The sequence below is a fragment of the Tetranychus urticae genome, chromosome 1, assembly GCF_039701765.1.
Source record: "Tetranychus urticae isolate SD_2017Ah chromosome 1, NJAU_TeUrti_SD_1.0, whole genome shotgun sequence".
Taxonomy (NCBI): domain Eukaryota; kingdom Metazoa; phylum Arthropoda; class Arachnida; order Trombidiformes; family Tetranychidae; genus Tetranychus; species Tetranychus urticae.
The window spans coordinates 30071295-30093791 of NC_142958.1; the positions used below are offsets into that span (position 1 = coordinate 30071295).

A 22497-nucleotide genomic window follows, 5' to 3' on the forward strand; every position below is an offset into this window, starting at 1 on the left:
AGCTAAATTAACTAATACCACTCAATCCTCTAATAAGTTTCCATTTGTTGGAAATATTGATTAAATATTAAACAAAGTTATCAATCAATTTCTGTTAATATTCTTGGTGCAGTAAAACAAAACAAACAAACCGTATTTGGCTGGAAAATTTCGAACCACTCATAACGGCAATTTCCGAAGTAAATTAATTGGTTAAATTATTAAGCAATTTATTAGAAAATTTATATTTACAGACTCGATTAGTCGAGAAACAAACAAATTAATTGTCAAATTATGGTACATTGATTCTGAGCTTGGAGAGTTGAACACCTCTTAATGCATACATTTTCAGTTACTTTCTTTCTAACTGTATACTGAAACTTTTGCTAATGGAGGGCGACAAGTGCCGTGTTTTTGTTTGCCTATAACCTCTCTTAATAAGCATTGCATGTTTTCACCAATTATATGTGATTTAATTTAATTCAGTATTCATTAATTTCGTGATGGCACTCTAACCTTTCAGGATATCAGTTGGAAAAGGAATGTCGATAGAGATTCTATTCAAAGGAATCGTTTTACCATTTCACCTTAAGGTAAGCTGTATATTAAATTGGCAAAGAAGTTAACCGGTTCAGTTTCTCGAAGCATTCCCAGATGACTGGAATCAAGAAGTTTCAAATAAAACTTGTACTTCTTTGAAGGGAACCAATTAAGGCAACCTAAAGCAGATTCTATATTAACAAATCCATCACCCTGAGAGTAGTTGGTGAATCGATTGGTCTTATCATTATCTGAAAACATCTCAACTTGACGAAGTGTTTTATATCCCACAGCAGGTATACAATAGATGTCCACTTCGGGGTGAACAAAAGGATCCATCAAATCTTTGGTATCCAGGTACATCTGATAACCATTTGGATGATTGAGATGGGCAAAGTATTCTTCCATATTAAAGGCGGTATAATCAGCTGTTGGTGTGGTTAGGAAAATATCATCGGGTCCCCATATACGTTTGTTGGGTAGTAAAAAGGCTAAAGAGGAATAAGTTCGTTCTACTTGGCGAAATTCTGGTATCAAATCAGCAGCAAAATCATCTTCATACAGGTAATCATACATGTGTTTAAAATTACCACCCCATGGAGAAGCAGCAAACACAACGGCTCGAATATAATGGTTTTTCCAGTAAACGTTTTGCTTACGAAGAAATAGATAAGCAAAATTACCTCCCATCGAGTGACCAAAAAGTATGACCCGTTTACCTCCATTTTTCTCGTATATTTCTTGGACCAGGTATCTGAGAGACTCAAAGAAGTCACCTTGTTCATCTAAATAGTCGATTAAAAGGACGAGAAAAATGTGAATGTTAAAAATCTTCTTAACCACTGTGTTGAATCGAAAGACTTACGAGGAGATTTACGCCAATCGTATGGGGCTCCGAATATGTTGTATCCTCTGGAATAACCTAATCGCTCCAAAGAGTTGATGATATTTATATAGTATTCAGCTGATGATTTTTTCAATCAAAGCAAAAAAGAGAGAGAAATGATTTGAAAAGATTGATTAGTTCAAGGTGTCAAAAATAATTCAGAATGAAATTAAGTTAATTATCTCTATATACTACTATCATTTTTGGGGTCAAGTTGTCTGTTATTACTTTGTAGGCTATATTTCGATTCATTTTTATTTATAATTTGATTAGGTTGTGATAGGTAAGAATGTGAAATTAAAACTTGCATGAATGAATAAATCAATCAGAAATGTCAGTCTCTCAATTCAGCTTGGTCAACTTTTTCAAATAAAAGATTTTTCTATTCTCTCTTAATTTAGATTGGTCAAAGTTAATTTAGTTTCCTCTTCTATGATTATCTCTATTAATTCAAGGTTAATTAAAGCTCTTTTCAAAATTTATTTTCTAATCTTTATCGCTTCTTTTTCATCTCTTTACAGCTCATGTCAACGTTGATGGAAATAAGTAACTCATCGTTTGATTGTTTGATACACTCAAGATGGAAACAATCAGATATCATTGTATAACTATTTCAATGCTTACTTGGTCGAACCTGAAAGGGAAAGGGTGAAATGTATTCAATTGATTGTGTGTCGCCCATCGGAGGAACCAAAATTTGCACTCCAGGAGGACTTTTAGTTGATCGGGTCCAAGGATCGTATTCAAGGGACAAATAATGTAACCAGCAGTATTTTTTAACCGGAGAGAAGGCCTGATAAGCATCTAACCATAAACTTCGAGTTGTGTACAAATTTTTTTGACAAAAAAATGGACTCGTGTTTGCTTTGTGCAGTTGATACTTCAATTGGGTTCCCATATAACCAGCAACTATCATGAAAATGAGAGAAATTGTATAAAAAGGTATAAATTGATCAGAAGCAATTTCAATTTGAGATAATAGTTGTGACCTTTTAGCCCATCTTTAAACTTCATTGAGAGGAAGATTGAATAATGAAATGATGAGAAAAAAAGATAAGTCAGGAAGTTGAAGTGTTACTGAATCACTAAAAAAACATCAATTTCATGGTCTTGATTGGTTGTAAACAAAAGTGGTGTGAAAGTGTTGACAATAATCAATGAACCAGAAAAAAGGTATTAGTATCGAAATCATCAAACAATTGATTCAACATAATTATCGAGTAATTGTAGGATCATTTATGGTGAACTTATCTAATGTGAAAAGGCTCAAGGCTGTTCGGATTAATTGATTGGATTTTTTCTACTCATCTTTTGAAATCGCCCGCTAAACCGTCAATATTTACATTGTATATTAGCTAGAGTTACCTAGTTAAGTTTTATACATTTTATATCAGCAGATTTATAATTGAGCTTAAGATGATTATTACTGATCTTATAAAAAATTTGAACTTCAGTATCAATTACTAATCATGGATATGTCAAGCATTAAATTGTCAGTTTGATTTGGACGGTCAATATCACATATATTTGATTATATCACCCAATTAACGATTAATAGTTTATTAAAGCTCAGTAACAATGTTTCAGATTTTGTTTTACAATCTTAAGATTGGTTTAGCTATTGAAGTTCAGTTGTTTTATTAATGATATTCCTAATATTGATAGAATTGATTCGAGATGAACAAGAATTACGAATTCTTAATTACAATCAAACTCTTTTATTCCATAATGTGAAAACTTTAAAGTGGATCTTTAAATTATCGATTTAATAATATGTAAATACCAATGAATAATGATAAAGAATCGTCGATTACTTACGAAAAATCACTGGATGATGAAAATTTTCACTTAGTACGGATGAAATACGACTTAAGATTATTCCAATGGCAATTAATGAGACGACGATGAACCGCTTAAGAGTAAAATAAATTGGCATTCTTGAAGGGAAAATTAAAATTCACAAGTTGTTAAATAACAAAGACAATCAACGTTAACTTGATGGTTTAATTTAATCTAAATGAAGATGGTTGAAAATGAAAACAGTGGGACTTGAACTTGCTTGAAAAGGTTTGATTGTTACACTTGAAGCTTCATCAATTGAACCTGATGAAAGTTTGATCGGAAGAAATTCAATAATAATAGAGAAAAAAGAGATTGGTTCATTTGATTGGGTGGGAGGAAAGGAGATGATGATGATGATGAGAGAAAGGTCTTCTTGATGATAATGATTGACTCAATACCATTGAGTCCAGTTGGCTTAGTTAAATGTGTGTCAAAGGGAAACTCCGTTGATCTACAATACCTATCCACTTGAAAAAAACAATTCACTGATTACAAGGAACCATCCGAATTGATTACCGGTTAGATTCAAACTAATGTGATAAATGTTTTTTTTATTGATAAACCTTGCCATCTTTCAACCTTTATTTTGAAACAAGAATGAGAGAGAAGGGAAATGTTGGCAAAAAAAGAATGAAAAAAAATTAAGTTGATTCCACTCATGATAGATGCTAATAATTAAATGAATAGTTTGATCAACAATTAGTTTTGTGACCTTTGCTTTGTCATTCAAGTTGAAAGATGAACTTTAGATTTTCAACTTATGGACGTCAAGAAAGATTATCCAAACAATTCTTTAAAATATTGTTAAACAATTAAACGATTTATTACCATTAAATTTATTTACATGCTTATTTACTATGCTACTGATCAAGAAGAGTAAATAACACATTTTCTAAGAACGATACCAAGCCTGAGCAGTGGCTTGTCGCTTAATCCTCTTTTGTAATTGAAGCAAACCGTACAATAATGCTTCTGCAGTCGGAGGACATCCGGGAACATAGATATCTACTGGAACGATTCTATCACAACCTCTAACAACAGAATAAGAGTAATGATAATAGCCTCCTCCATTGGCACAGCTTCCCATCGACAAAACCCATTTAGGATCAGGCATTTGATCGTAAACTTTACGAAAAGCTGGAGCCATTTTGTTTGTGAGAGTACCAGCGACAATCATGACATCAGCTTGCCTAGGACTTGCTCTGAATAACATACCAAATCTTTCTAAATCATAACGAGGAGCAGCTATGTGCATCATTTCAACGGCACAACAGGCTAATCCAAAAGTCAAAGGCCATAATGAACCACGTCTGGCCCAATTGGTAAGATCATCCATTCGAGCCATAGCAAACTCTCCAATTGAATGGGTACCAACAAATGGTGAAACGCCTAAACTCTTACCGCTGGAATCAACTGCTGACTTTTGATTCGATTGGCTGACCTGTCCTTGTTGTTGAGATAACTCATTGTTACATCGAGTAGTGGTTGAAATAGAAGCAACGGCTCCACGATCATAAATAACCACTGCCATTTGCGATGGCTTCATCAATGCAAATCTTCCTGCAGCTGTAAAAAATATATCAACACCATTAGTAAATATTTTAGTCCTTTTCAATAGAAGGAAAGATAGAGTTGACTTACCAATTGAATTCATTTTCTCAATGAGTTGGATTCACAAAATAAATATAAATTAATTGATAAATTTATATCAATATAGAGTTACAATTAAATTAAAAGTAAATTCACATAAACAACAACGCATAAAAAATCAGATTACTATTCTTCACAATTGTCCTTGTGAGTTTCACTCATGAGATGGAGCGCGCATCGTATTGTTTACATCTGACTTTAGGCACTAAAGCCCTGAATAAATTCCAATTTTTGATAACTTGCTTTGGTTTTAAGAATTGGAATTGTTAATATTGAATTCATTTCATCAGTTCGTTCAATTGTAATTAATGTGAATGCATTTTTGTCGTAGTCTTATCAAACAAAAGTCAGTGACAGTTCTTGGGTACCATTGTTATCCTAGATATCTGTCATCGTCATCATCAGGAAAACAAAATTATTACGATGTTCTTGGGATCGATAAAAATAGTACCCGAAAAGAAATTAGAAAAGCTTTTCTTGACAAAAGTAAAGAATATCATCCTGACTCGGTAGCAAGAAGTCATTTATCCAGTGTTCAATTGAAAAATAAGTTCCAAGAGATTAATGAAGCCTACCAAGTTCTCAATGATCCCACTGAGCGCCAGGTTTATGATGAAAGTATAAAATATCCTAAAGCTGGGTAAGTTAATTTTTTTGAATCAATTTCTTTAGTATTAATCAATTTATTAATTTCGTTTTGTTTCCTCAGATATTCTCAAAGCAAGTGGGGACACAGTGGTTATGGAAACTATTCTGATTATCAACAATATAGAGCTCACCAAGAGTTTATGAGAAACCAAGGGCATTATTGGGCAAATTACAATCGTGCAACAGCTCAAGATTTTGAAGATTTGACATGGAGAAGTTTTTTTCGTTGGAAAATGGGACAGCCTATTTCTGTGGCCAACTTTCTAGTAATGATTTTCGTCCTTGGGGTATTCGTAGAGATTCTGCACACAGTTTATATATTTCGCTATTTTAATAGTGTCAAAAAAGAAAGAGAAAGAGTTATGTATGGATCTAATTGGTTTCAATCATCTCAATTCGATGAAACACAAGCTGATCGAGATTTCAATAGATTTATCCTTACGCCAGAATTGAAAAAGTCAAAAAATGAAAAATCTTCCACCACACCGCTGTAAATAACTTTCTTGGATCTATTATTTCTCTACATCTGTGATCACGCATTCAAACTATAGTTATCTGTAAAAATCTTCAAAATTCAACTCAATGTATAAAGCGAGATTATAATATATTTATTCAAAGATGAATCGACTGGGAGTAATCAATTTCCAACAGCAATTGGTGATTAACGGACACATGCATGCAATGGATGAACCTCGTTTGAGGGATTTAGTTTGATAAAAAACCAAAAGTCCTATTAGCTGTATCCCGTGTATAGTTTATTCATTTACAGAAAAATGTAAAAATCTCTATCTTCTCTTAACCCAATCATGTTTATGCCTTAAAAATTTTGTTTTAATTGTATTTAAAGCTACGAGAAATTAGAAAAATTATCTATCTGTTTTATTAAATCAACATACAAAACGCTCATTGGTTCAGCGGTAAATTCATCACAGAGGCTTATCAAAAATCAAATTAACCTTCGTTTGTTTTCAATTAATTCAAATGAAGAGAATTTCTTATTATGGGAAGTCATGGAAAAAATTTGATCACTTTAAATTTTAATGAAATTCAGGATAAAAAGAGGATCAAATCTTTGGTAAAAAATCACGAAATTTTCTCATTACTAAGAGATGGCGCTAAAGTTTCGATCGTTAAAATACTTGAAATATGCAAACACAACAAACACAAAACCTAAAAAGTTTTAGTTTTCAATTGTGTTTATTTGTTTTAAATCAAATGGTATAGTCTAATTTTTTATCGTTAAATATTAAAGATTAATCGATAATCATGGTGACATTTGAAAAACTAAGTGAGGAAGCTTTGACTCGTCCACTGGAAGAGGGTTTCAATATGATTTGTAAATTAGGCGAAGGCTCCTATGGATCTGTATTTAAAGCATTACACAAGGAATCCGGCAAATATTAGCAATCAAACAAGTGCCAGTTGAAATTGAATTTAGGAATGGCTGAGGGTAAACCGTCTTGCAGTGATATACATCCCATGAGAGCAACTTTCATGATACCTACCAAACCACCCCCATCCTGGTCAACTGAGTTTAAGGATTTTTTATCTGGCTGTCCTGTCAAAAATCCTGAACACTGAGCTTTAATTGGCAGTCCACTTAAACATGAGTTTATTAATAGAGCTTTACCAGTTAGCACGTTGATTGGCATAATTCAAGAAGCCAAAATGATTCAATCAGAACACTGTAAACAAGAATAGACTGGTGATGATGATGTTGACGCCTCAACAAAAGTTCATAGCTCAAAATGCCAAACACTTGAGCCATCTTCCTTAGATGGAACCAGTGGAACAGCAACGAGTGGAAGTGGTAGTACCAAATCAGGAACTTTCAAAACGATTACAACAGTACCAGATGTAGAATCAGACCTTGGACCGCTCATAACTAATGTTTAGTCTGATGAGGACGGTGATCGAACCTCGAAACCAGCATTTGTGCAACGTTTTGAAAGGATGAAAAGAATATATCAATCAAAGTGACTTTGTCAACAAAAAAGATACCAAAGAACAAGATTTGAATAAAAGATTGACGGAAAAAACTCAGATTCAACAATCTCAATCCGAACAAAACTCACCTTCGACCCATTCAAATCAAACATTACAATCTCAAAAACTCAGTCGCATGCAGTTATGAAAGACACTTTGAATTTCTTCGATTTTTACCGCTTGATGAGATTCGGCTGATTTGGAGAATGGCTAATCTTGACTATGAAAGGGAAAATGGAATTGTTGAATTAAGATAACTCTAGGCAGCCAAAAGACAACCTATTCTCGATGCTATTTACCAAAAGAAAGCGACAACAAAATTGAAAGAAAGCAACAAAAGCGATCATCCACCTGTATCTAATCAAATTACAATTGCAGGCAATTTTGTGCCAACAAATTATATGAAACTCACACTTGTACACAGTTTACTTCCCAATTCGGCAACATCCTCACTTATTTTTTCATTTCTAGTTTAATCAGATGTTTTACTGTATACAATTGAATATACATTGTATTCAGTTTATTCATTGATCAAGAAATTTAAATCTCTATACTCTCTTATCTATTCATCTGTATGCCTTGAAAATTTCATTTTAATCATATTTGAAACAATTAGCAAATAGGAAACTGTCTATTCTTTAAAATCAAATTACTAACGTTTATTGATTCCGCAATACATGCATACTCTTAACGGAGGCTTATCAAAAATGAAATTAACTTTTGTCCATTTTCTAATTAATATAAATGGTGAAACATTTGAAGAACACGAAACAGTATGAACGGTAAAAAATCTAATCAATTTAATTCTCAAGCTGAAATAAGATTGAGGAGCAATATTTAAAGAAATTTCATAGATTAATTAATACTCACGAATTCAAGGAAACGAATTTAGGAAGGTTAATTTGTTTAATTAACAAATTGTAGCCTGGCAAGGGGATATTTAGCTAATAAAGATGGTAACCTAGCTAGATTTGCTTAAATTAATCACAATAGCCTGATTTATTGGTAAAAATGGTCATTAGTAAATGTACAACTAAAATTGTATTTCCCTCGACCAACAAAAGCTAGGGATTCAGGTATAAAAGGATGAGTAGAGTCAAGTGGATGGCTTTATCATAAAGAAAAGGGTAAATATATCGAAATTAATAGTTGTTCCCATTTAATCCGGTTTGTTTGTCCGCCTTGTGACGTGTTTTTATGTTGTTTTCATCCTTAACCTGATGTGCACATTATTTTTCTTGTAGCTTTAAAACATCTTTTTTCATTTTTTTCTCATTCTCATCCAATATTTCACACAGTGCTGAGATTTTATACTAACGTTCACTTTTTGAATATTTTCAAAGGACAATAAGTGGCTGTGTGTTAATTAGCACAGACCATAGAGGAGACAACAGTATTAAAAGCAAGAGTCTTCACCAATCCTGTTCTTTTCTATATCATTTATATGATTGTTGTTTAGTGTTTCATTTCTATGTAAACTCTGTCTCACCGATGATCTATATTACTCTGTGATATTTTTAATATTGCTTATAACTGTAAATCAATTGACTTCACTGAAATTGTCTTTTAGTGACTATCATCATGTCTAATGAACCCGCTACCTTACCCTTTTCACCTGAATCACAAGGTAAGTCAATTTTTTTAACACCAATGACCATCTTGCATATGCTTCATCATTATTATCTATATCAAATTTATTGTCTCTAAATGAATTTGCCACCACTTTCTTGTCATCAGATTATTTAACCTTGTTTATCATTGAAATGAAATAAGAGTATTAATCCTGTCCTTTATCTTTTTATTTTGAATACAGATCAACCATCACTATCAACAGAAATGGATAATGGATCAAAGCAGAAAAAAATTAAGAAAAATGGTGATGGCGAGAATGAGAGTGTTGGAACAGACTCTTCTGAAAATGAATACGATTTCACGACTGCATATTTAGCTCCTACACAAGCACCAAAAGAGTTTAAATTACCTGAAACTGTTACTGTATTAGAAGGACCGCATGGAAGTAAAGTTTACCTGATTGGGACTGCCCATTTCAGCGAAAAGAGTTGGCAAGACGTTGAGCAGGTATACTCATTGAGTTTATCCATTAATAGGAACCTTAGTAATCTGTGTTTATTTTTTTCTTCAGGTCATCCGCCATGTTAGGCCTAACGTTGTTGTATTAGAGTTATGTAAAAGCCGGTTATATATCCTTGAATATGATGAAAAGACTGTTCTCGAAGAAGTTAAAAATATGGGAGTATCGAAAATACGGAGCAACATTAATCAAGTTAGTGAAACCATATGATTTTTAACCTTTTACCTTTCGAAGCAAATTTAAAAATTTGCATCAAATCATTAAATCCAATTAACTATAGCTGTATTGTCATCTTTACTTGGATTGCTTCGTTTCTCATCTCATTTGATTTTGATTGGAACGAGGAACCGATTGACTTTGTCTTTATTTTTTAATTGCATATAATTTTAACGCTTTTATTGTTTTTTACATTTCAGTATGGTTTCGTCCAGGGTATTATTTCAGCTCTTCTGATTAGTTTATCAGCCCAATTGGCTAAACATCTCGGCATGTTGCCTGGTGGCGAATTCAGAACCGCATTTCGCGAGGTAAATCTCCAAATTTTCCAAAATATTTACAAGGGTTAAATTAATATGTGATATATTTCCATTATATCTAGGCTAAACAAATTCCAGGATGTGTAATTCATTTAGGTGATCGACCGGTCCATATAACTCTAACTCGTGGCATATCTTCCCTCAATTTCTGGCAAAAGATGAAATTAATTTATTCAATTTTATCGAATAATGAGTCAATATCTAAAGAAGAAATTGAAAGGTGCAAAGAAAAGAGTTCTCTAGATCAAATGTTAAATGAGATGGCTCAAGAATATCCACCTTTAAGCAAAGTTTTTGTTGATGAACGTAATACTTATTTAACATATTCTCTTCAACTGGCTGCATCGCCGATCCCTTGTCCTCAGACCAAAAAGCTAGTTCCATCCGTTGTTGTTGGTGTTGTAGGAATTGGACACGTTCCGGGTATCAAAGAATGCTGGGGAAAAGTAACCGATGCTGATATTCCACCTTTATTAAAGTAAGGAAACACTCATCATATGGATTTTTTATTGGCATTCATATTAAAATCTTCCTATTCTAACCTTTCATTTTTTTCAATTTTTTTTACAGAATTCCAGAGAAATCGCTAACCTCTAAAATTGTAGAGAAAAGTGTTAAAATTTCCGTTCTAAGTATAATGCTTTGGGCTGGATATCGCTACCTCGCACCTAAGTCTTTAACCAATTTCATCTCTTCCATGCCTAATCGGGTACAGGACCTTTTTATCAAATAATAGTTCAATTTATAGTAACGTTTTTAGATGAAATAACAGAGTAGAAAAACAATCCAAGCCATGATATCTTCATGATAACCTCAGCATGGATCATGTTTATTTCTATCGAGTGTTACCTTTTTCCCAAAGTGATATGTACATACATATCTAAAGACACACATCTAAATAAGATTCAAAATTTTATCATCTATGTATTACAAAATTTAATATGCAAACAATTGAATGTCACCTATTTCATTAAATAGTCATTTTCAAGTTACATTTTCATGTTTTAAGATTAACTAAGACACGTTTATAAGAAAATTAAAGAAAATCATTTTCATTCAAGTTTTTCATCCCAGTTTCTTCTTACGTTAGACTACGTTCCAACCAATGATTTGAATCTATTTCATCAGCTTGATGATCATGAAAATGTTGAACAATTATTAAAGACAACAGTAGATAAAACCGAGATGGTTGATTGCTCTTGGTTTGTCTTCTCATAATTACTTGACTTTCACCTGAAAGTATCAATGTTTCAATTTAGTCTGAATATTGATTACAAACCATTACCAATTCAACTCTTACCTTCAAATTTGCAACCTAATTGAAAACCAGGTATAATTTTTAATCGAGTCAAGGATTTGCGACTCAATTGGACAATTTTTCACCTGAATGTCAATTTGGAGACAAAAAGTAATCAACTTAATGAATCATACATATTGTCACTCGATCAATTTAAATTATTTATATTCGGGTGAGCTGCTGCAAAAACAAAATGCTTACAATCAGAAACTACAGTGAAATGTACCTTCAAAACATGTCTAGCATGACCAACAGCTATCAATTGCCTGGACCAACAAAATTTTAACATCAACAGAAGGATATATTTCGAGACTTCAAGCTATTGGCCGCTTATAAATCAAAAGCTCAGCGATTACATTAAAATTAAAATCCCATTTCTAAAAATGAATTTTCTGAGTAAAATATTGATATAATTGATCTTACATTTTCAGTAACATTACCTTTTCTACAGCAATAAGTATATTTAAACTTATACTTAGCCTGAATCGCATGCGATACTTTATGGACCTCTTACAATTGCGAGGAAAAATTGAATAATTGAAAAATATTGAGAGTAAATTAAACTACCAAAAATACCAGAAAATAGGACCAAAAGAGGAAAAAAAGAGCAAAATTTGGTGGCAAACTTTCTCTTTATGAAATACACTTTTCAATTTACAACACACAAATCAATAAAAGATTGAATGTATTAAATAAATTCACTCATCAGAAATGGGTAATTAGAATGGTTGACTGATTACATGGTAACAATCCGCCAACAACGTTGTACAGTTAACAAGAGCAACAATAAAGACAACAATAACTACCACTACAACTGTTTGCGCGACTACCAACAGCAGTAACAATCATAAGCACCAACCAATGTGTTTGTCAATTATTTTAGCCAACAATTTTTTAAACGTGATTGCTTGTGTACTCGATCAAAAATGTGTCACTGATTTTAATTGTATTACTGACTCACAATCTTTCCTCCCTCTCCGCCTGTAACTCTCGTCATCATCATGATCGCCATCAAATGTTGCTAACAAACTTTCCTTTCATTTGTTTCAATCCTTCAAAAAGGCTAACTTAGCCATTTTTGGTTCTCAATGCAAAACAAAAGAAATATCCAAAGCTGATAAACCAATGAGAAAAAGCTCAAAGTAAACTATTAGTAATATTATAATACCTTCAGCTAAAGATTAACCGTTGAAATGTGTTGTGAGCTAACTATATTATTTTACACTTAACAGTCATCTTTTATTCAAGCTCAACTTAATTTTTCATCATAATCAACATTTTTAGCGTCTCTAACCATCAACTTTCCTAATTAGTAATGGTTTTACATTCAACAATAAACAAAACTCTACCACTTCAGCAAGCTAATTTATTTATAACGATGTTTAGCTTTTCCACCAACAAGTAACTCGCTAAGTATGTATCAGTCGATTTTAATAACTTAATTGTCTATTTGTTCAACCATCATCAGCAACACCGAAAAAGTAATCATATCGAAAAAAATAACATCAACAACAAGAGTTTTCTTCTTTTACCTGTTTTTTTTTGTTCACTCTCCTCTTCAATCATCTTAAGCTTTTTTTGTTGTGATTTGTTAATTATCAGTGCCAAGCACCCTTTAATACATTTATACTATTTATATCAATTATTAAGTGAAACCCTTTTCAGGCCCCCTTTTTCCCCAGTAAAAAATCTTAATCATGATTGTCATTAATGAAATGAGTGATCGTGAGTTTACATCTTTACCAAATATGGATGTTTTGGAAGAGATTAAAACCATTGATCAACCAGTTTTGGCTATTCTTAATCCAAGAAGGCGACTTCTTCTTGACCCAGGAGTTCCTAGTGCTGTTCAAGTTCGTAGTGTCACCTATACTCTTGGAAGTGCTGATAAGATTGTTAATATTCTTAATCGTACCAATATGACAGTTCCTCTTGGGGCAATTTATTCCCTCCTTGGACCCAGTGGTTGTGGTAAAACAACTTTACTTCGATGTGTTATTGGATGTCTTAAACCACAAAAAGGATTGATTCGTGTCTTTGGATATAAACCTGGAACAAAAGGAAGCTTTATTCCAGGTTAGAAAATTATTAAATTGATTTATTGTGATACTCTTCCAACAGAATTATCCAAGTTCATGGTTCAAGTATCCATGTATTCATTGGTTCATTGTAATCAGTAACCATTTGGATTGCAGTGTATTTGATCCTTTCTCGCTAACTGAAATTTCAGTTGATTAATATCTTCTTTATTTTTCAATTTAGGACCAGGAATCGGTTACATGCCACAAGACTTTGCTCTTTATGACGATTTAACTATAGAGGAAACTTTAATCTACTTTGGTCGTGTTTATTTTATGCATAATGATCTACTTCAACAGCGGATAGACTACTTAATTGACATTATGGAATTACCTCAGCGATCATGTTTGATTAAAAATCTTTCAGGAGGACAAAAGCGTAGAGTCTCCTTTGCCTGTTCCCTAGTCCATAAACCTAAATTATTACTATTAGATGAACCTACCGTTGGAGTTGATCCAATCTTGCGTACACGTATTTGGGATGTGCTAATTCATTTGACAGAAAATGAAAAGATGACAGTAATTATTACAACTCATTACATAGAAGAGACAAGGCGATCTCATATGGTTGGATTTATGCGTCGAGGGCACATATTAGCTGAAGACCCGCCATCAACTTTAATCCGTCGTTATCATGCCAAAAGTCTTGAAGATGTGTTTTACAAGTTATGTGCAGCCCAAAAAAGGCAATCAAAATTATGGAAACGAACCTCGTCTCGTAAAAGATCAGGCCTTTTTTCGAAGTATCCTTTAAACCAAAGGGATTGGGATGAAACTCTAGGAGGTCTTGGAGGAGTTGGAAACAATGGAGGTATCGGTGGTGCTAATATGAATGGAGAAGGAGATTCAGATGAAGCAGAACCAGAATCTCCTTTTGGTAGTTCATTAGATATGGCTCCAGACTCTGGTAATGCCCATTGGTATACCAAATTGGATGCTGTTACTCGTAAAATTTTAATCCAATCAATTCGTCAACCATCAGCCATATTTGCTCAATTCATCCTTCCTTTGGTTAGCTTGTTCCTCTTCTGTTGGTGTGTTGGTGGAACCCCAAAATCACTGCCAATTGCACTGGTTAACAATGAAAATCCCGCCTACCTTTCGGAAGTCTATTTATCTCATCTTGATAAATCAATCATTAGTTTAAAAAATTATTCATCTCTAGAAGAAGCCTTGGAAGGAGTTCGAGCCAACAAATTGCTTGCAGCTTTACATTTTGAACCCAATTTTTCCGATTCACTGATACAACGGTCAGATACAAATGAGATTATTTCTGATCGCGTTGTCAACGATTCAACTATAAAAATTTATGCTGATCTCACAAATAAGATTCTAGTTGTAACCCTACTTAGGTCACTTAATATTGCTATTCAAAAATTTCTCCGTGAAGTCTCAAATGATCTTGGATATTCATCTGAACTATTCACTCCACCAATTAAAGTAGAATCAGCCGTTTTTGGTGAATATCGACCAGGAGACTATTTCGCTGTTCGTGATTATGGTATTCCTGGAACTTTAATCATTTTAACTTATAGTTGTGCCTTCGGATTGACTGTGATGGTTCTTACAGGTATGTTTACCAAACCATGAATTTTATGATTCAAATATTATTAAAATTAATGTTAAACTGATCTGATTTACTGAGCGTAACCCAATCATATTTGTATGAAAAATGAAATATTAGACACGATTTAAAGACTTTCAGAGTGATTAGTGGAGACAAGATAAAATTCAAAAAAATTAGCTTAATGGAAATAAAAAGATCGCAATTTTCATCAATAATAGTTTTATGGATAGATCAGAATATAAATATAAATTCAATAACCCAAATGTTGAAATCAAAAACGATTTCAATTAACCTTTCAATTGATTTTCTGGAAATTTTCATTTTTTATACATTTTGTATTAATAGTCTGCAATTGAAATTTGATGAAATCTGAAGATCAAATTGATTGATATTTTCATCTACATGAAAATTGATGATCTAATTAACAAATGAACCATATTTTGATCACCAAGAAAATGTTAATCAAGCTTAAGATTTCAACAATGGATCATAACCATCATCAAATGAATTAAATTTATTTCTGTCGTTTACTATCTTTTTGAATGTATTTTAAAAGGTAACAAGGTTTTCCTTTTGGAATCTCTTTTCAATTGATTAACCAGCAAGTGATATCGTTAACTGTAATCCGTTAATTCCGTGTTCAACTGTAAGGAAATTTACTTCATTATAACTTTACAATAGTAATTATAATAATGATGGCCACCAGAAAAAACAACATTGTTATTTTTCAATATTGATGGAGTGAAGGAGTGTGAAGTAATCCGGAGCTATCACTGGATTACAATTAAGACAATGATCAAGGATTTGAGTTATCACAATTGGTTAATTGTCATGTTGATCAACAAGAATCAAGTGAGCTTTAGTTTATCCTTGCAAAAAGTAAAACTAATTACAATAAGGGTTAAATTGTTCCGCTATCGATAACACAACAGGACGCACAATAACGTAATATTTCAATAATAATAAATCATGCATTAATTCAGCTCAACTTTTGAACCAACCTGGTAATCGAAGAAAGTCATTTTTTTGTTTCAAATAACTGAATCATTTTCTTAATTTCCAACCAATCATAACCATAATTAAACATTAATTACGTTAATCTAATGTAACCGTGTCAAGGTGATTGTGACAGACCTTCATTGGGAAAATTGGATAATTTCAGTCTTGATCTTTTTCCTTCTATCAAACTAAATCCATTGTAATTATAATACTTGATTTACTGGATACATCAATAGTGATTAACTTTGATAACTTGATTGTCTCTTGATTACAGTTCAATCAAAGTTTAAGACAAAAAAATGTAAGATCACAACAACTGTTAACCCGATTCAGGTATAGGCAAAATTATTAATGTGATGATGATATTGATGATGAAAACAAACAGAAACTGTTTTCGAGTTAATTGTTTGCCTATTTTGTCAAGGTCAATTGTTTTTCCAAATTATGATCATACAATAGTTCAACTGTTAATCATTACGATTCTTACTTGCTATCCACAATTAAGTGAAAAGCAAGCGAGAAAATTGTGATTGACTCAATTTTTTGTTTGCTTTGTTGCCTTTAAACCATTTATAACAAATTTGATACTTTTTTCCCCAATTGCTTTGATTGCTTGCAAATTGCTTGTCCTCTTGTCCTTTGTTAACCTTTGATGGTCTGTAAAACTCTCTATCCATTGATTTTATTACCAATTACCAATCTAATTAAACTAATTTTGTTCTTTTTTTCTTCATCTCTCTTTTAATCATAGTTGAACGAGCTCGTCAAATGTTTGAACGTAATTTTGTGGCTGGAGTAACGACGACTCATATAATATTAGGCCATTTGATTGCCAGGATAATATTCATGTCCATCTCAGTGGTTATCCTTTTCCTTGTTGCTCTTTTCATTTTTGATGTTCCTTGTAATGGACCTTTTCTCCAAGGTTTATCACTGCTTTTCCTTCAAAGTGTCTCAGGTAATAATGGGAATCTGGAATGAAAAAAAAGAAATGCAAATTAAACAAATGAAGAAAAAGCTAAACAATTATCTGAGCTGCTGAGAAAACATTACTCAAAATTAAAACAAAATGCCATACAAACAAAAACCATAAGGTATTGAAATGAAAAAGTGCAAATTGTTAGCGTTATTGAAACACGTAAGAGACTGAATAATTTACAACACATGAATACACATTCAACAAGAGATAATTTGAAGAGTTTCAGGAAGAGGTGATATATTTTAAGGACTCAATATAGTGGAGGAAACCTTGAGTAAATAGTTTTCAAGATTGTCAGTTGATAAGAAACGAAAGCAAAACCAAAAATTAGAGATAAGATTTTAAAACTCAGCGCAATAAAAATAATCAGATGGAAAATACTTCCTAAAAATTGTTAGAGTTATGGAAGTCTTATTGATAATTTTTTGTTTCCCGGAAAATATTGAAAAAAGCTTAAATTGAGGCTTACCGTGGATTTATAATCACGAAGATCTTGGATAAATGAAAAATTTGAAACTATTTTGTTCTTGAACCAATTCAGATTGTAGAGTTATAAATATGTTGTACTTTCAAATTTCAATGAATAATTTTGAATCTAAATTTTGATTTATTCTCCTATAACTCGACAGGTTTAACTCATGGAATGATGATCTCTTCAATGTGTTCCGAATTTTTCATGGCTGCCGTCATCAGTAATGGCATGTTATTAACCATGTTTATCCTTTCCGGCGCTCTTTGGCCAGTTCAATCTCTCCCGTTTTGGTTGAAAAAAGTAAGCCTAGCGCTTCCAGTAACCATACCAACTGAAGCATTACGCAGCATACTTTCTCGAGGACTTGATTTAAACCATCAATCAGTAATGTTTGGCTTTGCCATATCAATCGGTTGGTCATTGATTTTCCTCTTCTCAGCTGTAATCCTATTCAGAGAGACACAAAAATTACGAGATTGAAATGAAAACAAGAGTTACAAGGAAAAGATGGCGAAGCGAAAGAAATACAAAAACAACATTTACCAAAGTAAGACAATCCAACCTCGAATGAAATCAAAACCAGCAAAACCAACGTTACCATTCAAGCTACTTTAACAATGAAGATGATGGTTGGATGTTAATTTGAAGATTCAAACCTTGGAATTATCAATGATAGTAACGGTTATTGATGATTACCAAGATGACTTAACCATTAACCCAAAACGAATCAACAGTAAAAGTTTAACCATCTTTTTCGAGAAGAAAAGGTTTTACTTTTTTTAAAAGCATCTTGATTTTTGTTCCACTGGTTTAAATGATGTTATGAATTACACTATCCCTTATTCATTTCAATGATCAGAAATAAATCTGTGGTTCAGCAAAATTCATAATCTTGAGATGAACTAATAACAAAATAATTTCATTCAAAAGTGACAAGAAAATCGCTATAACTACTGCTGTCGCCCTCTATCTATAGCAATCAACATCATAGTAAACATGAGTTGGCAACTGAGAAGCAACTCACACACAAATATAACAATCCGGGCTTCAATCCGGCTTGAAATTGATGGTGTTTCTTTCCCTTTTCTTCTGTTTATTTTGTAAATTTACATTGATCAATTTTAATCGTTACTAGCAGTAAGCATTTTACTGCGTCTTCTATACATCAATGATTGTCTTTACTGTATGTTAATTTAAATGTTATCCAGCATCATAAAGACAACAAACATTAATAGACACAAATACACATCTACCGGGGATCAGTTTCTTCTTTTGGATAAATTTCTATCAAATATCATCCAAACAACGTTATTTTTTATTTAATTGAGTGATATTTATTCATAAAATTACTCTCCATTATCAATTTTTTACCCAATTATTGCACGAAGCATTGTGTTTTGAATATCTCATATATTTATTAAATTACTTTCTACTTTAAACTAAGGTAAGACTACATTTTTACTCTTCTTTCTCTTCATGTTTTCCCTTTAATCTCTCCTGTGAATTTACACATATTGATTCTGTTTTTTTTTGCTTTGATTTACCTTCTATTTTCACCAGTCATGGCACCTGGAACTGGATCAAAATTTCAGTACGATGAAAGTGGCGGTACCTTTTTCTATTTCCTTCTCTCATTTTTGGCTTTAGTTGTTATCCCTTGCACATACTACTTATGGCCTTATGAGAAAAAGAAAGGTAAATTTACATTTAAGCTCATTGCTTATTCCATTTGAATTGTATTGCTAATTTAATTTCTATTTTACAGATAAAGATAAATTGCGAGATATAAACGCTTGTCATTGTGGTCCGTGCGCCATCAAATCAAATTATCTTGAATCACGGGAGCCGTGGAAAAATGTTAAGAATCAAGCTATGTATGTATTCAAATGTGATCAATTTTTTGCTTGAAATCTAATGTTTTAGTATCATTCAATTTTTTAATTTATCTCTAACAGTAAAGCCGTACTCCTTCTTGGTTGGATAGCGATGATTCTCACAGCTTACAAAGTTGTCAATCTTCAGCACGATTATGTTGTTTGGGATCCATTTGAGATACTTGGTATTGATCCTGTATGTTAATTTTCTTGCAATATCAAACAATTTGCAAATTTCTCATTATAATACCTTGATAATTAATATAATTGCTAAAAACCCATTAATTGTATATTATCTCCCCTTTGCCCTTCAATCTTTCTCCCTATCCTTTCAACTCTCAGAATCTTAACAGATTTGACTGCATCCATAATAACTTGTTTTAACTTCTTTTCTCTTCTTTTCTGTTTTTGTTAGAGTTCATCGACCGCAGAAATCAAAAAGGCATATCGTCGATTAAGTCTTATTTATCATCCTGACAAAGAAACTGGGGACGAAAAAAAGTTTCTCCTGTTAACAAAAGCATACGCTGCATTAACAGATGATGAAGCCCGGAAAAATTGGCAGCTCTATGGTAACCCGGATGGACCTGGTGCTACCTCTTTCGGTATTGCCCTGCCTTCTTGGATCGTTGAGAAGGAAAATTCAATCTTGGTTTTAGGGCTTTATGCATTAGTTTTCATGGTTGCTCTGCCAACCGCTGTAGGTATATGGTGGTATCGGTCCGTTAAATATGGAGCAGATCAAGTACTTTTAGACACCACCTCACTTTATTATTATTTCATTCATAAAACTCATCAGATGCCATTGAAAAGAGTATTAATGATTATCGCTGCCTCCTGTGAATTCCATCGTCGGCAGAACAGTGAAATCATTGAAAGGCCTAGTGATAATCTTGAAGTGAACCAATTGATCAAAGAACTGCCGTACATTAATGACAACAACCGTGAAAAACCATTATTCTTCCCATACTCATTGAAGGCTCGAGCATTACTCCATGCACATCTTAGCCGAATGAAATTACCTCCAACCACATTGGAAATTGATAAAATGATCATTGTGAAAAAATGTCCTCTTTTAATTCAAGAATTTGTACAATGTGCTGGACAATTGACTATTCTTGCACTTACTGGACGTATTTCACGTAAACCGCACAAAGATACTCTTGAAAATGCTATGAAGCTGTGCAGATTGGTAGTGCAAGCTCTTTGGGACAATAAAAGCCCACTTCTTCAATTACCCCATATCACTGAAGATATGTTGAGATTCTTTAATACTCGTAAACGTGGAACCATCCGTAGTATCCAACAATTAGCAACCATGAAAGAAGACGAAAGAAGGTCATTATTGCGAAGCCTTACTGATGAGCATTATCATAATATTATCCAAGTAATGAGTCGAATGCCTTTTATTGAATTAGATGTTAAAACAGAAGTTGTGGATGATGAAGATTCCACAACTATAACTGCTGGAGCTATTGTTACTGTCACAGTAACTTTAATAAGGCATGCAATTAAAGTGTTAATTGACAAAAGTCGTGCTGAAGACTATGATCCAGATAAAGCAGAACGAGAAGTGAATGGATCCGAAGATATCGCTAATAGTGACTTACACGCTCCAGAATCTCCTCAAGCTAAAAAGCAAAGTCAATGGGTTAAGAATAGGGGTAAGAAAAAGGTTTCCAAACAACAGAAAAAGAAAACAAAACCTCCAATGAAACCAGCAGCACGTCAGCTTAACGTCCAATCCAATAATAGTGCTGCAGCCGCTGAGAAAATTCTGAAAGAATCAAAGCCTGCTTCTAAGCTTCAAGAACGCAAAGAAGCAGGAGATGTAACTGAGGAAGAGATTTCTCAAAGTGGTGAAGAAACAGATGTCTCTAAAAGTGACGTTGAACCAATAACAAAGAATGAAGTTAAAACAGCCGAAAAAGCAGCCCCCACTATTTCCACTTCACGAGGGGATGATGACGATGATGACGAAGAGTGGAATAAATGTCAACAAAAATTGTTTAAGAGAGAAAAAATTCTCGAAACAAAATCCAAGCGATCACACAGTGTCCATTGTCCATATTTTCCTGAAGATAAACAGGAATATTGGTGGATTTACATGGTCGATAGGAAAAAAATTGATTTAATAGCAACACCGATTTTAGTTACTAATCTTGTTGATGAAGAGCAGATAGAATTTAAGATTACAGCTCCTCATAAACCTGGTATTTACAGTTATTGGATAATTGTCAAAAGTGATTCCTATGTTGATTGTGATGTATCTCAACCTGTCAAGGTAATTATAATTTTACTAATTTTACTTATTTATGAATGAAAATGCACAACTATTGACTTTAAAATGAATATTAATTAATTTCTTTCACCTTTTTTTTCTAGTTGGATGTTAAAGAAGCTAAAATTATTGCTGATAATAATATTTGGGATTTATCAGACGAAGAGGAAGTGACACGGGAGGATGACAGTGCAGTAGAGGATTCCGATTTGGCTGCTTCTTCTGATGAAGAAGAAAGTGATGATTAAAATAAAATTTAAAATAAATTTAAATTGATAATTATATTGCTAAACAATAATATACAATTGGTGATTCTTTTGCAACCGAAAATTATAAAGAAATCTCTTATTCATCTTAATAGCAAAGCATTGTTTTTATTTTCTATTCGCTATCAACCAATATTTCAACACTGAATACGGAAAAATGTTGATTTATTGATAATTCTCTTTGATTTTCTTGTAAATAAGGATAAGAAAGATTATAATATGTTCCTAATTAGCCTTAGCTCAGAATAGATTAAATTAAAACCATTAATGGCTTTTACAGAAAAAAATTGACCAATTGCAAAATAAGCAGGTAATTATCACATCTAGGAGAGCATTTTTAGGAATCAGTAAAAACGGGTTTCAATTATGAAAGTTCAGTGTAATCACGACATGAAATTGAAATCTTGAGTCTGGATGTAATTGCGTAAATTAGTAAATCTAATTAGCCCAGAGGTGTAGAGAGTAATCTGATGACGTAAATTTAATAGGAAGGTGTTCAAGTGTCAGGTACTGGGATTGCCCTAG

The 22497-nt window shown here is 32.7% G+C and overlaps 6 protein-coding genes and 2 long non-coding RNA genes across 10 annotated transcripts; 5 read left to right on the forward strand and 3 right to left on the reverse strand.

The window, feature by feature from the left end:
• The first annotated feature begins 425 nt into the window (after window positions 1–425).
• LOC149094940 (uncharacterized) lies at window positions 426–3118 on the forward strand. 2 transcript variants are annotated; one of them, XR_016200867.1, is made up of 3 exons: window positions 426–572; window positions 813–1223; window positions 1927–3118. It is a non-coding gene; the product is annotated as an uncharacterized LOC149094940 (long non-coding RNA). The 2 variants fall into 2 exon arrangements; XR_016200866.1 differs by lacking the exon at window positions 1927–3118 and having other exon boundaries at window positions 813–1887.
• On the reverse strand, window positions 568–3516 carry LOC107361515 (lysosomal phospholipase A and acyltransferase-like). Its single transcript, XM_025160712.2, has 4 exons — window positions 3224–3516; window positions 2030–2314; window positions 1385–1483; window positions 568–1304 (listed from the first exon to the last, which is right to left on the reverse strand). The coding sequence occupies exons 1-4, from the start codon at window positions 3339–3341 to the stop codon at window positions 568–570; spliced, it is 1239 nt and encodes a 412-aa protein (XP_025016480.1). The 5' UTR covers window positions 3342–3516.
• A 520-nt stretch (window positions 3517–4036) lies between these two features.
• LOC107361732 (uncharacterized) lies at window positions 4037–5012 on the reverse strand. The gene is made up of 2 exons (XM_015928603.3): window positions 4889–5012; window positions 4037–4813 (listed from the first exon to the last, which is right to left on the reverse strand). Exons 1-2 carry the CDS (start codon window positions 4899–4901, stop codon window positions 4140–4142), a joined length of 687 nt encoding a protein of 228 aa, XP_015784089.1. The 5' UTR covers window positions 4902–5012; the 3' UTR covers window positions 4037–4139.
• An 83-nt stretch (window positions 5013–5095) lies between these two features.
• On the forward strand, window positions 5096–6451 carry LOC107361731 (uncharacterized). Its single transcript, XM_015928602.3, has 2 exons — window positions 5096–5537; window positions 5607–6451. The coding sequence occupies exons 1-2, from the start codon at window positions 5212–5214 to the stop codon at window positions 6037–6039; spliced, it is 759 nt and encodes a 252-aa protein (XP_015784088.1). The 5' UTR covers window positions 5096–5211; the 3' UTR covers window positions 6040–6451.
• A 2561-nt stretch (window positions 6452–9012) lies between these two features.
• On the forward strand, window positions 9013–11219 carry LOC107361728 (traB domain-containing protein). The gene is made up of 6 exons (XM_015928600.2): window positions 9013–9158; window positions 9345–9610; window positions 9675–9815; window positions 10040–10150; window positions 10222–10637; window positions 10730–11219. The coding sequence occupies exons 1-6, from the start codon at window positions 9113–9115 to the stop codon at window positions 10890–10892; spliced, it is 1143 nt and encodes a 380-aa protein (XP_015784086.1). The 5' UTR covers window positions 9013–9112; the 3' UTR covers window positions 10893–11219.
• Window positions 11220–12514: 1295 nt separating this feature from the next.
• LOC107361514 (ABC transporter G family member 20) lies at window positions 12515–18445 on the forward strand. 2 transcript variants are annotated; one of them, XM_015928352.3, is made up of 4 exons: window positions 12515–13532; window positions 13719–15104; window positions 16852–17058; window positions 17709–18445. In XM_015928352.3, exons 1-4 carry the CDS (start codon window positions 13154–13156, stop codon window positions 18029–18031), a joined length of 2295 nt encoding a protein of 764 aa, XP_015783838.1. In that variant the 5' UTR covers window positions 12515–13153; the 3' UTR covers window positions 18032–18445. The 2 variants fall into 2 exon arrangements, with proteins under 2 accessions (XP_015783838.1, XP_089126161.1); XM_089270035.1 differs by lacking the exons at window positions 16852–17058; window positions 17709–18445 and adding an exon at window positions 15658–15843 and having other exon boundaries at window positions 13029–13532.
• Window positions 16304–18239, reverse strand: LOC112538789 (uncharacterized). The gene is made up of 3 exons (XR_003082143.2): window positions 18095–18239; window positions 17549–17998; window positions 16304–17072 (listed from the first exon to the last, which is right to left on the reverse strand). It is a non-coding gene; the product is annotated as an uncharacterized LOC112538789 (long non-coding RNA).
• A 143-nt stretch (window positions 18446–18588) lies between the features above and the next one.
• Sec63 (translocation protein Sec63) lies at window positions 18589–22064 on the forward strand. The gene is made up of 6 exons (XM_015928880.3): window positions 18589–18995; window positions 19112–19246; window positions 19317–19425; window positions 19507–19621; window positions 19841–21709; window positions 21811–22064. Exons 2-6 carry the CDS (start codon window positions 19114–19116, stop codon window positions 21952–21954), a joined length of 2370 nt encoding a protein of 789 aa, XP_015784366.1. The 5' UTR covers window positions 18589–18995; window positions 19112–19113; the 3' UTR covers window positions 21955–22064.
• Window positions 22065–22497: the final 433 nt, after the last annotated feature.